The 15,819-nt window shown below is 45.3% G+C and overlaps 1 protein-coding gene across 1 annotated transcript in view; it reads right to left on the minus strand.

Annotated features, from left to right (window-relative positions):
- Positions 1-10,420: 10,420 nt before the first annotated feature.
- Positions 10,421-15,819, minus strand: part of Xpr1 (xenotropic and polytropic retrovirus receptor 1) — a 139,317-nt gene continuing 133,918 nt past the window's right edge. The window contains 2 exon segments of the mRNA NM_001105992.1: positions 10,421-10,705; positions 12,668-12,889. Of these exon segments, the coding sequence (NP_001099462.1) occupies positions 10,645-10,705; positions 12,668-12,889 (283 nt within the window). The 3' untranslated portion in view covers positions 10,421-10,644.

Consider the following 15,819-nt stretch of genomic DNA (forward strand, 5'->3'; position numbering starts at 1 on the left):
GCTCACGATGAGCTTGGAGCTGCACCACGACCTACCGAGAGTTTCTTCTACCACAGTCGCCAACATGTCTCTGCGATCTTTTTCCGTTACCCCAGCTTTAGCGCCTGGTCTCTGGAGGCCTCCGACGGAGTGTTTTACAACTTGGTCTGTTACAACTGATCGCATTAGAAGCAAGAATATATGAAAGCAGGCTCGGTGACTAAGAATGCTTGTTGCTCTTGCAGAGGACCCAGCACCCACATGGCAGCTCACAATCATCTGTAATCCAGTTCCGGAGGACCCAGCATCCTGTGTGGGTGCCTGGCACACACATGGTACGCATGCAGCATAGGCAAAACACGTAAAATGCAAATACATTTTAAAACGAGAGAATATATGAAAGGATAACAGTGCCGTGAGGGCTCCAGGGTGGAGGGAAGTTGGCTCACCTTCGCTGCCCAGAGCTCTTTTCTTCCCCTCACATGCATAGCTTTGTTGTCTCATACCCGGTGTCGAGCCCTCTTACCCACCTTCCTTTGCGCTCACCTTGCTGTTTTAAGCCCGGCCTCTGCTTGCACTGCAACCTATGTGAGCAGTCTGCAGTTTTCACTACAGGCCCTTTCTCTTGCTATGTACGGAGAGCTGGATCCTGCGTTGCTCTCTCCTGATCTAGTGTAGAGGATGTTCCACGAGCCAATGCTATGTTCCGCGCACTGACATATAGCCCGCGGCTGTTGGACCGGATGTCCTGCAGGTGTCTGTAAGGTCCATTTGGCCTGGGGACCAATTGTACCCTGGAGTTTGTTGCCTTTGTGCTTGTCTGACTGGCCCATTGATGAAAGTGGGTTGCTCACCTGCTTTGTATGGGAGTCTCTCTCTTCCCTTACGTCTACTGATACACGCCTCATATCTGATTGCTTTCTTCATCCCCTAGAGTGGTGAAGTAATTTACTCTAGTAGTGTGTTCTGATTTATTGTGATATTTGGGTTGTCTCCTATGGCTTTTTGCTTTCTGGTTACTATGAGGCTGACAAGGACCTATGTGGGTAGCAATACAATTTTTTAAAATAAAAGTTTAACATTACCATAAAGACCGAAGCACAGAACATACGCGTGAGTTCAACGTCTCCATTTCTCCTAGCGTTCTGAATTGTCTTCCTAGAGCGCCTGTGTGTCATGAGTATCTTTTAATTTTCTTTCTGAAGCTAAAGGTATGGTTTATGCAGTGTGCTTGGAACACTGGAGCACGTTTGCACAGTTACACCCGCTCAGTCAGCAGCATGGTTTCTGTCACTTTGCAACAGCCTCATTAATGATTTATTTATTTTATATGAGTATACTGTAGCTGTCCTCGGACACACCAGGCGAGGGCATCAGATCCCATTACAGATGGCTATGAGCCACCATGTGGTTGCTGGGAATCGAACTCAGGACCTCTGGAAGAGCAGACAGTGCTCTTAACCACTGAGCCATCTCTCCAGCCCTGACCCTGACTTTCTTTTACCCAGCTTTGGGCTCCTTTTCTGTTTGGAGGACTTTTCTGTTATTCCTTTGGATAAGCTTCCTATGCCTTTGGCATTCTTTTTTGTTTTGATTTTTGTTTGTTTTTGAGACAGGGTTTCTCTGTGTAGCCCTGGCTGTCCTGGAACTCACTCTGTAGATCAGGCTGGCCTCCATCTGAGAAAGATCTGCTGCTTCTGCTTGAGTGCTGGGATTAAAGGCGTGAACCCCCTCCCCATTCTCTTACCCCAGAAACCCAGATATTTTTCTCTTAGTGCTGCCACAAAGTTCCCTTTCCTCCCTCCCGACTGTGTATGTTTGCATCGCCTGTCTTTAAGCTCGGAGTCTCTAGTTAATCGAGACCCGAGTGTTGTGTCGTGTTGGTTGACTATGTGACCAGGCTAAGCTACAGCTTCCTTCTACTGTCTTAGATTTTTCCAAATATTTTATTTTTAAAAGTTGCTCCCACGGTGACTATGTCCTTTGAGTATTAAAAGATTTGTAATTTCTCCTCTTCAACTCAGAGAATCCTTACACAGCTGCTCTAAATGCTCCATCACGCTTCTCTTACTGGCTGTTCTCTCAGGCGTTTCTGGAATTTCTGAGGTAAGGTCATGCTTTCCTCAAGCACATCCTGGGGTCACAGGCACACTAGAGCAGTGGGCATTGATTAGGTCTTTACTCCACTGTTCATCTGGCTTTGTCTGTGCAGGTCTTCCCTGGATTTCTCAGCTGGCTACAGTCACTGTTTCTACACTGGCTTGTCGCTGCCTTGCTCCTGATTTATAGAGTGTGTTGTCACAGCACAAATTGTTCAATGCTACAGGGTAGTCTTTGCCGATTTGTTTCACGTGTACGTAGCTGCTGGTGTGTTGCGGAGAAAGAACAGGAGAGTACCTAGCAACAGCGGTCTGTCTTCTCAAGCTTCTCCCTGTGGCGAGTAGGATCCCATACTTCCCCATGGTTACCATGCTGTGGTCAGGCACTATGGGAGTCTGCCCACCACAGACAGATTCACCAACCACAGCTCAACTACCCTGATTCCTAAGTCAGGGAGCTACCATTGCTACCAAACTGTGCCATACGCTGAGCACGTAGCCGACCAACACAACACTGGGGTAGGATCTCCAGCCAGACCAGCACAGCTGTCTATGAGAGGTGCTTGTGGCTCAAGATCCCGGCCACAGGTGGCGCTCGCTGCAGTATTAGGCCGACGAGGTGGGCTTACATGTAGTCTCGTGGTCATGAGGCACTTTGTGCACAGGCAGACCTGGGGATGGGGTTTCATCTGCCAGCAGATTCCCAGAGCATAGACTTGTGCTTAACCTGCCCTCAGTAAATAGGTATTTGAGGCACAATATACTGCCCTTAGCCTCCTTGGTCACAATCTAGTTAAATGACCACAGGGGCCTGTACAGTATGGGAACTGGCATCAGAATTCATAGCACAGTGGGCCATGATGTGAGCCTACACAGGTCCATCCCACTTGGGTGCAGGTCTTTTCTGGTATCAGGGCATTGTAGAGCCAGTGGGCACCTGCTAATAGCTGTACTGCGTGAGGCTGGAGGAGGGTAGCAGAGGCATCCCCCTGCTCACATTAAGTTAGGCTATCCCCGGATTTTACCATGGAAAGTCTGGTACTGGGCTTCATGCCTAAGGCCTACAGGTTTCATGGGAATTAACTGAGGTGGGCTCCCTTCAGTAAATGGGAAATGTCTCTGCTGAGCTGCCTGAAATATAAGAGGTGCATGGTGGCAAGAGAGTCTCTTGTCCTGTCTTTTTGTTGTCACACTGAAAACAAGCACGGATAACTCACTGGATTTCCTCAGCTCTTGTGTATGTAGTGTTTCTGGTATGGAAACAGCTGCTCACCTGTTATTCCGTAGGGAGATGGTGATTGGAGCGTCTTGGCGGTCATCCTGTTCGGTTCCGCACCTTACTTTTTAAGGGATAGAAAGTAATCAGAATAGGTTTTACTAACATCCCAGGAAAGGCCGCAGAGCCCCTGAAATTGGTAGAGAAAAATCCATCTTACTTTGGGTGCATATGGCTAGGAGTCTGGCTTATTTGCCAATGGTTTCATAAAAGTAATTTATAAACAGCCTTATTACCATCTCTGGTTTATAAAATTAATGAAACCAACTTCCGCTGAAACCAAGTAATGTCGATTAAGCACATGGCAGGAACTTGATGTAAATTAATCTTAAAAAAATGGAAGAATTCAGGGGCTGGAGAGATGGTTCTTCCAGAGGTCCTGAGTTCAATTCCTAACAACCACATGGTGGCTCACAACCATCTGTGATGGGATCCAATGCCCTCTTCTGTGTGTGAAGACAGCTACAGTGTACTCATAGATAAAAATCAATAATTCTTTAAAAAATGTAAGAACTCAGCCAGGCAGTGGTGGCACACGCCTTTAATCCCAGCACTTGGGAGGCAGAATCAGGCAGAATTTGAGGTCCATGACAGCCAGGGATATACAGAGAAACCGATCTTGAAAAACAAAAACAAAACAAAGCAAACCAACAAACAAAAATCCTCCAAACCACCCTCTACAATGCATATATACAGTGCCCTTGTGAGAAAATGTGGGGAGCTGGGCCAGAAAGGACAAATTAACTACTATTCTCATAACCTTTGAAGAAGGTTTAATAAAAAAAAAATCCAGAAAAAGAACCAGATGACTAAAAGTCCAAGGACTCTGGATGTGTCTGGATTGATCTAGGGTTAGAGATTCTTTTGCTCTAGGTCTTAATTAAAATTGCCAGCTGGTTCACATGTGACTGCGACACTGTGTATTTGGCAAGCAGGGAAGTCCCACATGCTGTGGGACAGGGGGAGGGAGAGGCTACAGAGTTCATACCCATTCACAGCCTGCATGGCAACAGGACAGAGGGGCAATAACAGCTTTAAAGGCAAAGGCTCTCCTGCTCAGCCAGCAAGCCATTCCCTTTCCTGCTGGACACACTCCTCTTAGGGGCAGTTAATTTTGTAGCTTTGCCTAGTCAGACCTCAGCAGCACTAATAGTCCCAGGATCTCAGCAGGAAGAGCCAGCTGCCTTCCCACCTTGGGCATGGACTTGGACACAACAAGGGTCTAGCTTGCCAGCATGTGATTACACATAGTGTTTCACTTAATGCTGGATTGTGTACAAAAAGCACGAAACTTCCTGGGTTGATGTCATTGTTTTAGAGCCATACCTTTTAAAAAAAAGCAATTTAAGAATATTTTATTTAAGGGGGAAGGGTCTCTCTCTCTCTCTAGCCCAGGTAGCCCAGAACTATGTAGCCAGGGCCTGTCTCAAACTCATAACAATTCTCCTACCTCAGTCTGAGGGTCATAGGTATATCCCACTATGCTTGCTGCTTCTTCTTTCCTCCTCTTCTTCCTCCTCCTCCTCCTGCTCCTCCCCCTCCTCTTCCTCCATCCTCCTCCTCCTCCTCCTCCTCCTCCTCCTCCTCCTCCTCCTCCTCCTTCTTCTTCTTCTTCTTCTTCTTCTTCTTCTTCTTCTTCTTCTTCTTCTTCTTCTTCCTCTTCTTTTTTCCTCCTCCTCCTAAATTGCTTTTAAATTTAGTAAATTATGTTTTCCTAATTCACCATTGTAAGCTGCTTGTGTTAGGCCCACATACATGTTAATACTAAGGGGAATAATGGTCAGGAATCTAGGACACACAGAGAGAAAGCAGACAGTGACACGGACCACTCTCTAGGGATGAGTCAGCACGCTGTTGGAAAACAGAGCTTGTAATAATGAAAAAGGCCAGAGTTTTGTAACCAATCACTTTTCTTTTTAAAAACACATAAGCACATTAACTTTTTGCTTTTTACACCATCTAGAATCTATAGAACAGTACCACATTGTGCATTTAACCTACTTATCCAGAAGGAAACTCCACATGTCATAAGAATTCTACCCATATAAGAAGGAAAAAGGAGACAGCTAATAGCATAGTCACAGATACGACATGAGTGCAAGCAAGCATTGATCCGTGGACGTCACCTTTTCTGTTCACCAGAGTGGAGAGTAGGAAAGAAAGCAAGGGTTCAAATGGGGCAAGAGTCACCCACAGAGGACTAACCACGATCATAGTTACTCTTGACAACTATAGTTCAGGTAATCACTGGACAGCATCATTTGACCAACACGGTGTGGAGGTGTGTGTGTGTGTGTGTGTGTGTGTGTGTGTGTGTGTGTGTGTACACAGCAGAGGGAGAGGGTTTGAGAAGAAAAATAACAAGTGTCACCCTAATTCCCTCCTAAACACTCTTCATTGATACAAGCTTCTATGCTAACCCAGAAACCCCACATAATGAATCTTCACAATGTAAGAAAGTTTCAAGGGTTTTGTTTTTGTTTTTTTGCAAACTGAAATAGGAGTGGTTTACAACGTTATCTTAACAGTTCAAAACAAATAATCAGGTCACAAACAGTCCTCCTCCTTGTCCACAGCATATTAATGTTGCCAGGGACAACAGGAGAAGTGCGGGCAGGAACTCTAGAGAGAGCGTTGGAGAGATAGCAAGGCAGGACCCTGCCCTTTCTCACAAGTCCACATTTGTCCAGCAGTGCCGCCGCCGGCGGCTGCCCTCTGCCCTGTGGTGGTTCAGATGGACAAGAGTCAAGTGGAAATTAAATTCAAAGGTGTACAAGATGAGACTCAATGGACACTGAATCCAAGGCAAACAATAGGTCATTTGATTGTCCTCCATAGGTGGATGGCACCGTATAGAAAAACTGAAGCTGGCATTGGTTTAATAAAATGAACCCAAGGTTTGCTACAAGAAAACATATTCGGTTGTAAATTGATATCGTTTTCCCCACTTCAGGGCAAACTCATCTCGCCCCCATCACTTCCTCATCCACTATAAGAAAATATATTCTGAAGGTTGTTATTCTGAAGGTTGTCTCTAGGGGGCAGGCGACTCGCTATCAGTTTTGAAAGTTCAAGTAAGAAAGGCACCAGGGGCCACGCCCATCGGCGCCTCTTCTCCATCAGGCAGACTTTGTACTCTCTAACTTCAGCTCTTGCAGGTCTAATGAAATGTTTTTGCGGTGTAGAGAATATTCATTGAGTGGAGTGTGGTTAACGCTGGCTAGAGGACTGACTTCTAACACTGAATACCATCAACTGATGCTACGACATAATCAACTCTATCCCACACGACCACGTGCTCTGGCATTGTAGAAATGGAAAATAGGCAGGCTAGGAGCTTTAACACTCGGTATCATGACTGATACCTGAAATGCAGAAATTCATGTTTAAGTGAATGATTAGCAAAAACCAATTAGAAAACAGATTACCATTTTCAAAATCCAACCCAAATTTCTAATTTCACTTGGTCAGTAATGACACTGGCTCACTAGGATAGAGAAAAGTACATACAGTTTCTGTGGTAGAGGGAGCTCAAGATTTAACACGATCAACGTTTAGTCTACCTTAATCCTAGACCGAAGCTATTGTTTATAGTAAAAAGTCCCTATGGAGAGGGAGGCAAGTTTATTAAACTGGTAAAAAAACAACAATCTAAAGCATATTTATGAAATAGTATAATCACTTCGGAGAATCCCATGGTTTTGATATGTTACAGATAGTGTTATTTCTTAATCCTTTTCCTTAGAATAAGAATTCTCTGCAGTTACTGCTTGCAAAATTGAATTTGGGAGTAAAGAACTATTCTTAAATAATACAAAGTGACAGGAAGTGGAGGCATCGAGGGACAAGAAGACACAGCCCCAGTCACATGATTTACCTAGTGCCTTGTTCCTGCTGCCAAGACCCCCAGTCCTCTCTGTTATCTATGAGATTCTTCTATTACTCTGACTTTGTCAATGTGCTTCTGTTTGCCTCAGCTCTACTCCTGCCTTGCCTTAGGTTCCCCTGTTCAGAAAGCAGGGAAGCATGTTGGAAAGATACCACCCATTAAAAGTGACTTTTAATACTCAGCTAAGAGGTCTCATTTAGAACGCTGGGGAGTCATGGCTCCTAGGAGGGGCCTCCTCTAAGAGTTCATCTGAGTTCTTGCTAAATTACTGGCATTCTTTTACACTGTGACCTTTTTTGTTTAGGGGCCTGGAGACAAAAAGCCTGCACTTGACCATTACACTGAACTATGGGATTGACTGCAGTGCTGATTATGCCATTGCTTCTGTTTGGAGGACATCATCGACGCCCCACTGTTGACATGGCTTCAGGGATAGGCTAATTTACAAACAACAAACTGCTAGGATCTCTTTGCACTGCCTTGCTTTCTCCGTGAGTATGAAAGGTAAAGTGGACTTTAGTCTCTTTTTCATTTCTTTTGGGAGTATTTCAAGCATTATTAAAAATGGGGTTCTCGGGGCTAGGGATTTAGCTCAGTGGTAGAGCGCTTACCTAGGAAGCGCAAGGCCCTGGGTTCGGTCCCCAGCTCCAAAAAAAATGAACCAAAAAAAAAATGGGGTTCTCTTCAAATAAAACTAAAAGGAAGAGTTCTTAGGCTACGGTCAGATAAGTGTTACCTCTGGTTAGTATGTAACATGACATTGGTATCGAGAGTTTCAGGGTACAGGATTATTCAAGAACACATTAGGGGACACTGCTCCCAGTGCCTAGGGCAGATGAAACCGAGGAAAGGAAAACAATTAATGCTATTCATTGTTTTTTGGTGGAGAAATCTCTTTAGAGCTAGGAGATGGAGCTGGAACATCTGAACACACAGTAGGGCATCTGCCATGGTAAGCAGCACAGCACGTAAGCCTTACTTCTGAGTAGTCAACAGGATGGATATCAGAAAAGGAACATACTCTATCACTGTATTGTTTATGAAAGAAATAATACTGATTAGGGTCTGGACTCCTGGCAGGCAGAGAAAGACCAAGCTGGCTCTACGTTACCTGACGTAAAGACAAAGGAGTCAGAATGTCAGGGTTCAACTGTGAGTTTGTGTGTGTCGCCAGACAGGCTCACTACCAGAGAAAGAAGCTGACAATTCACAGGGTTCTGGATACACAGTACCACTGATTTTATTTGTACAGGAAATGACTGGTCACTGAACCTTCCTATATATTCCTAATCATCACTGTGGTTAACCTCAGAAACCAGTGAGATCTATCCCCAGCTTTAAAGTACAAAACCCCAGAATAGTAAGGAAAAATTCTAAGTAGAAATAATGCAACCTTTAATCTGCCACGGGTCTCTAAACCGGTACCACTGATTATTATAAAGTGTACAATTTATTTATAGTTTTGTTTTTATTTTAAATAAACGCTTGCTCTTTAGTTTTGGGGCAAGGGACAAGCTTGGCAAAACACAAAAAGCAACAGAACCTACAACACTGAGTAAGCTTTTGGTGGGGAGGGGGTGTTTAAAATCTCAATTCAGAAAGGAGAAAAAAAATGGAACTTTGTCAGAATAAAAATGTGAGAAACTTTCTAAATGGAAGTTGATGAGTTAATCAGTAGGATTTTAGCAGTGCAGTAACGTTAATGAGTAAAGGTCTGATAGGCAGGAGGAGCTAATGACAAAGCGAGAGTGAGAGTGAAGGGGCAGAAGCCAAGTTTAGAGCAAGTAAGTGTTAACTGCTGCTTTCCTAACCACTGGCTTCTTTGTCTATAGTGAATCTGACAAGGGCAGAAGTGAGCCAACTTTCATGACTCTCCTATGTGGGGCTTTCATCTAGATCTGAGGGTGGGGCCATTTACCTTCCCTGGTATTTATATTAATTTTATTGAATAATGGCTGGAGAGAAAATCCAGGGTCTCAGAAATGCTGTGCAGACACTACTACCAACGAGCTATGTTCTCAGTGCGGACATCACCAAATTTGAAACCAACCATTTCCAAGAAAGTCATATGCTATATGTTTTCAGGCTTCTTTAGAGAATTTATGAGGAAAGGGGGGGGGGAGATAAATTAGTAAAGATAGGCATTTATACCCAGAATTTTCTAAGAAATATAATTTAAAAAGTATAACCTGGTTTAGAGGCCCCAAATTTAAAAATAGGCCTTGGGGGAGCTTAAAATGGCCACCAAGATCTTTTGTGTCAATGAATATGAAGGAAGAAGGATTTGTTCTAGATGCTCAAAACTACAGTCCCTACAAAATACTTTTAATCAAATTTGACCAAATTCTGGCTGAGGCAGATGAGGCCAGAAGGGGACGTGTCTAATGAAGGTGTAAGGAGTCTGAAATAGGCCTGTCTTTCCATCTGGCCAATAAAGACTACAGTTCCCCCACATGCAGAAGCACATAGCAGAACTTCATCGTTGTGACTGGAATATGGGTGACTGCATCCTGCACCTGCTCCTCACAAAACAACTGTCAGGACCTTTGCTCTGAATGTCCACCGCTGGGACGCAAGGGGGATGCCTGGTCAGGACAGTGACGCTTGGGACTTTAGGGTAGCAACTTAAAATATAGCAATAAAACTTTGGCTTCAAGTTAAAACAAATGAGGGAAGAAATTGAACTGGTACAAGGTGTTTCCTGAAAGAGGTTTGTGGCGTGACCTCAGCAGTGCCAGCGAGCCTTAGTTCCTCCTGCCTCCCTCACGGGAGTAGCATTCATTTATGGTTACGTTTCATAAATAATGAGAAACTATGTAACGAATACATCATATCCCCACCCGCCCGAACCCTCCCCAGATGAGAAAAGTCACATGGAATTAAAAGTAGCTTTGTGGAGGAGGTGCGGCTCCAGCTGCACTTCCCTTGCAAGTGCTGGGGTGCCTCTGCACTGGCTGTGAAGGAAGGGAAACTCTCCATAGAAACTGACAGAAAATTTAAAAGCCGGTGTCCGGCGTCCAACAGTCAGACAGGCCCGGCGAAGCTGAGTTACCCCACGCTGTGCGTCAGAGGCTCCTTCCAATGCTTGTTCTTCATCCTGATGGGTATCTGCATCTTTGAGTGTAAACAACCCGTAAGATATTAAGTTTTTGTTCCTTAAAACATCTTCTGATTGGCAAATGAAGTATTTGTTTTAAAAATAGAAAATGAAGATTAAACCAGAAGGAAAGGAAAGAAACACAGTGAGCTTGCTCCGAGTCCATAGGACCCGATCTGAGGAGCCCGGGAACGTGTTCTGTTTTCTCCTGTTCTCAGCTGGAAAAACGGTGCTGGAGGTTGCGTTGGTCGAGGAAAGAATTGTAGAGTAGGAAATCAAGGATGTTACTGCAGACTTCAGCGGTTCAAGTGTTAGCTTCGTCATCTGTGTCTTCTATCAATACCTTAGTGTCTCGAGCCTTGGATCTAGAGTAATCAGAGGAAACACACAGGTCAGTCACACGCAGTGCTGGGTGTGCGTCCACTCTCCCCAGCACCGAGAGTGCACACGAACTTGATCTACTCAGGGTGAGGAAGTAGGCACAGCAGTAGGGTGTGTTTACACAGACAGGACCTGCGTCTGAGCACTGGCTACCAGGCGGTAAGCAGGAACATCAGTGAACCTGTCAGTCCTGCTGATGTCACACAATCTAGGAGGCTGTGCAGAGACTTCTCTATCTCATCAAAATGAGACTGGGCAACTGACACTCGTCAGCCTCAAGATGACGGCAGTGCTGTGACAGGAGATCTGTTCCTCCCACCTGACAGATGGGGAGGCTGCCATTCAGGAGGCTGAGGATGTGCAAAGGCTGCATGAATCCATGATGCCAGAGCTGAGTCTCAGGTCTCACCTCAGATTCCCTGTGCTCTTTTTACCACAAACCTGTTCTTCTAAATGCCTTCCTCTGGTTGCCATCTAGTTTCCCAGCTTTTCCCTTCAAACACCTGAAATGAACAGACTCTGCACCAAGGAGCCTCCCTCTGGATCAGAAGCCGTGTTTACACTGCCCTCTGCTGGTAGCTATGAGACCTTCAGGTGAGGAGCTCTGGCTTGTCAGCCTTTTCTCCAGGCCACTGAGGCACCCCTCTTCCCCAGCCACTGCTCCTGCACCCTAGGTAGTCAATGCCTTCCAGACAGAAGTGCAGGCTAATTCAATGCGCTTCCCACTGACTTCCTGTGACTTCTGCTACTTTACTTTTCCTCCTGCCTAAGACTCAGTTTCCTGTTTTCTGCTTTTTCTCATCTCTACTTTTTCTTTCTAGAAAACTCCCAATCTCTAACTAAAGCTTTTAGTCTTCACTGGGCTACAGCACCTTCTGTTCACCTCCTCTATGCTTCTCTTAGTCCGACTTTAAGATCCCAATCCAGGCCTTTTACTGTCCTGTACTTGGCAGTGCCCTCCAGGCCATCTTCTGGCCTTTAGATTTCCCTTTCTTACCGCACTCTGCAGTGTCAGGACAATCTCCTTTCCTGTTGCTCCTCTTTGGAAGAACATGTTTTGTTTTGTCGTTTTATTTTTTGCCCTATAAGATGAAGCTTACAGTTTTCAGACTTTGGTTCTTTGTCTGTTTCTTTGTTTTTGAGACAGGATCTAGTGTAGACCAGGCTAGCCTTGGTCTTGCTGTGTAGCTATGATCCTCCTGCTTTCATGACAACATGCTGGGCTTCTAGGTGTCCCTACCATGCCTGGCCACCTGACAGTTCAGATGAGCACACCCAGCTATATTTTCTCACTCCTGTTCTGAAACATGCGTTTCCTTTCTGCTGCTCCTTTTTTTATCCAAGTACTGCCTTACTCTCAGAGAAGCATCCAACTGAAGTCTCTCATCGTGACCTATGGTGCTATCTATTCTCTCACATGAGTGCAGTCAGCAAATGGTTTACATTTACCATTACCTCTAGGAATACAAAGGAAATGGCCGATAAGAGTCCTAGCTATGTTTAACAAGGTAGCTTCTACTTGTTGGGGTCTTTCTGTGATGATACTGGGTAATGAATTTACTCTTTTTAATCTCCCTTTGAACTATATACATCCTAAAGTACAGAAGACTGGTAAAAGAATTTGGTCAAGGTTACACAAATGATAGGATTTCTAAACTAACTCGAAGGTTATCTGCACACAAAACATGTCATACTCAAGAGTCGGGTAAGTCATTTCCCAACAAGCTTTTTCCTATGGTCTTTCATATTCCTACTTAGTAGGTAATACAATGGGACTTCTCATGTGCTCAGGAAGACATTTCAGAAGTTTGACCACACGGGATAGTTTGTTACTACTGTCTGGAGAGGAAGCATGGCTGATACCAGCGACTTCATCTGGTCTAGTCTAGTAGCTTCTTAACCAGTGTGACCCGTCACTGCTAACCGCACACGAGTGCTCTACGTACTGGGAAGGCAGGCGAGGCCGGCGCAGGGATATGCTCTGGTTGTATTTCCACGACCGGCTCTTCTGGCGGTTCCGCACCCCATCCTCCTGGTCCATCATCTGCTCGAGTAGTGTCTGGTCATCTGCATTGAGGGGGGCCACAGAGATGTCCCGCACGGCACGGAATTCACCACAGTTGTTTAGATGCTCATTCTCCAGGCGGAAGAAGTTCCACACAAATCGCCTAAACAAAACAGGCAAACACATTCACGTTAAGATCGGAATATGTCACTACTGGTGACCTCCAGGAGGCTCCTGCTCACTGAGGAGAAAACACAAACAAATCAGAACAATTACAGGCCAGACTATTAAAATCAGAGAGACAGCTAGGGACATAATGATTCAGTTAGGAAAGCATTTGCCTCCTGAGCATGAGCACATGGGTCTGAGGCCTCCTGTAGGAAGCCAGGCACAGTGGTGCACTTTTGTAATGTGGAAAGACGGGAAGCAGAGACACACAGATCCTAGAGCTAGCCCTGTCTACCTGGTGAAGTTCCAGGCCAATGAGAGACTGTCTCAAATAAAGGAGGTAGGTATCTGTGGAATGACAGTTGAGTTTGCTCCCTGCCTCCGCCTCCCACCCCCCATGCACACATACAATAAATAAAATGAAGCAGAAAGATCGGTATGAGGACTGGGGCGGGTGGACGGGTGGGAGGATGACAAGAGTTGATTTTGGAATACAATTTTTCTTTATCCAGTAAGTTTATTAATTTATTGAGTACTTATTAAAATGAGGAAGTGGCACTGGCTGACACAGGTGGGTCTCTGCCTTTACTCCAGCAGTAGCTGTTAGATGCCCTGCAGACCTATTAGCAAAGAAAAGAAGCCCAGAGTCCCCTTCTTAAGACTGCTTAGGGAAACTGACTTTGACAGGTGGCATCCAACAAGTGTGAGTGACACCAGAGGCAAGTCACAGGGTCCTCTTGGAGATAAGTGTCTTAGGCAAGGGGACAAGGACAAGAAAGGCAACAAGAAAGCACTGCTGGTGTACTGGAGTGGAAGCAGGGTCTGTGGGGCCAGAGAAGAAGCTGTGGGTCAGATAGCAGGAAGGGAGATGCAGAGGGGAGGAGCACTGACCATCCACACAGGGCCCCATAGCCACAGCAAAGAGCCCACAGCGCACGGTGAGCATCTGAGGAGACTAACAGGATTCCTTTTAAATGGATTACTCTACTGTGGAAGAGCAACTGGACTAGGGAAGGAAAGCCCAGAGCGAGGCCAGTTAGAAGGTGGGGCAGGAGTCTAGATGGCAATGGTGACCCAAAGCTGAGACTATAGATGAAGCTGACAGAAACCTGTCAGGTGGTCTGAGTGAAGGTGACATCATTTACTGGGACCAAAGAAGCAGATTAGGCTTCAGCTACCACTCACTAGATGACCCTGTGGAGATCAGCAGGTAGATGGGCACAGTTAGGCCGAGCTGGGCTTTAGCAATATGACTGGAAGACACAAGAGTGTGGAACCCACCCAACACTTGCAGGCGGGAAGGGTAAGGAGATCAGCAATGGAGAGGAGAAAAGAGGCTGGGGAGAATGGAGAACATAGTTTCTGAGAAGCTGAGTGAAGTCAGTGCTTTGCTGAGAGATAAAGATAACTGCAGAGAACCAAAGGTAAGAGTTACCGGAACAGCATCATCCAGGGGCTTTAGCTCCAGAAGACTGACTAGATTTGCATCATGGCTCCACCACTTATTAGCTACAAAGACGATAGGTAAGTCTCCCTGCCTATGCTTCTGTGTCCCCAGGAAACTGGCTAACGCTGGAATTTCATCCTGGTGGTGAAGAGTGAACAACAGTGACAGAGGCACACCTGGTCAAGAAGGCGGCTCAGCAGGTGGAGGTGCCTGAGTGGAGGGAGACACCTTGGGTGTGAACCTAGATCCCGGAAGGCACAGGTGAGCACTAACTACTGAGCCTTTACTCTGATCTCCTCACATGTACAGACACAGACACAGACACAGACACAGACACAGACACAGACACAGACACAGACACAGACACAGACGACACAGACACATGTGGTTTTTAAAGTGGCTCAATGTCAGAACTGAGAACAAATACACGAGTTGAAAGGAAGAATGGGGAGAAAGGAGAGTAGAGAGAGCCAAGTGTGCAGAGTGGATTTGGGTCTTAGGTACTTGGGGAAATGAAGAAGGGAGGAGATCTGACAGACAGACAGACAGTCTGTTTAGAGAAATCAATGGCATCAACAAATAAGCCCACTCTTTCGAGGGGCCTCCATCGCCCTTAAGCTTGACCATGTTTGCGCATCTGAGCTCACGAGAATACTAGACAGTAATCTAGAGCATCTGTGTGTGCTCTCATTTGTGCACGCTATATCACGGTGAAGAGTCAACAGAAGGGAGACCTTCATTTTCCCCCAGCACACTTAGAATAACATAACTTTAATGACTTTTACCCTCACAGTTACTGTTGAGTTACCTGCCAGTCCAACTGATACTTAACTTCTCTCAGGCTATACAAAAGAATTAAATATAGGTCAGTGAGATGGCTCAGTGGTATGTGCTGCCAAGCTGGAGGACCTGAGTATAGTCGCTGGGACCCACATAAAGGAAAGAACCAATTTCCACAAACTGTCTTCTGACCTCCACATGTGCAGGTCACATCCACACATATACACACAAGATTATTATAAATATGCAACTAAAAAGAAGTATATCACAATAAAACATACACCTTAAAGTCTGCATGTTAGTGTGTGTGTGAATATATATATATATATGGATATAAAAATAAAAATACATTGTGTAACTGCTATCCTAAAACATAAAAAGACATTACTACACTGAATGCCACTTCTAGAGGGCGTATTTGTAGCAACTACTTAGCTCTGGGCTCTACCTGTAACTGATTCTGTAGATGGAATGTGACGGAGTGTGACAGGAGTCAGAATCTTTTCTCCCATACAGAATGTCGGCTGCTTCATGTTTAATGTTCCCTTTTAACTGTTATGTTAGCCCCTTTTGTCAACAGGTGGTGTCAGGATACATATGGGTCTGTCTCTGGTTCCCCATTCTGTTCCACTGTACTCACTGCTTATCTAACCTCTTATAAACGTGGTATACTACTGTACACACACACACACACACAC

This window comes from Rattus norvegicus, chromosome 13, assembly GCF_021556685.1.
Source record: "Rattus norvegicus strain SHRSP/BbbUtx chromosome 13, alternate assembly SHRSP_T2T, whole genome shotgun sequence".
Taxonomy (NCBI): Eukaryota; Metazoa; Chordata; class Mammalia; order Rodentia; family Muridae; genus Rattus; species Rattus norvegicus.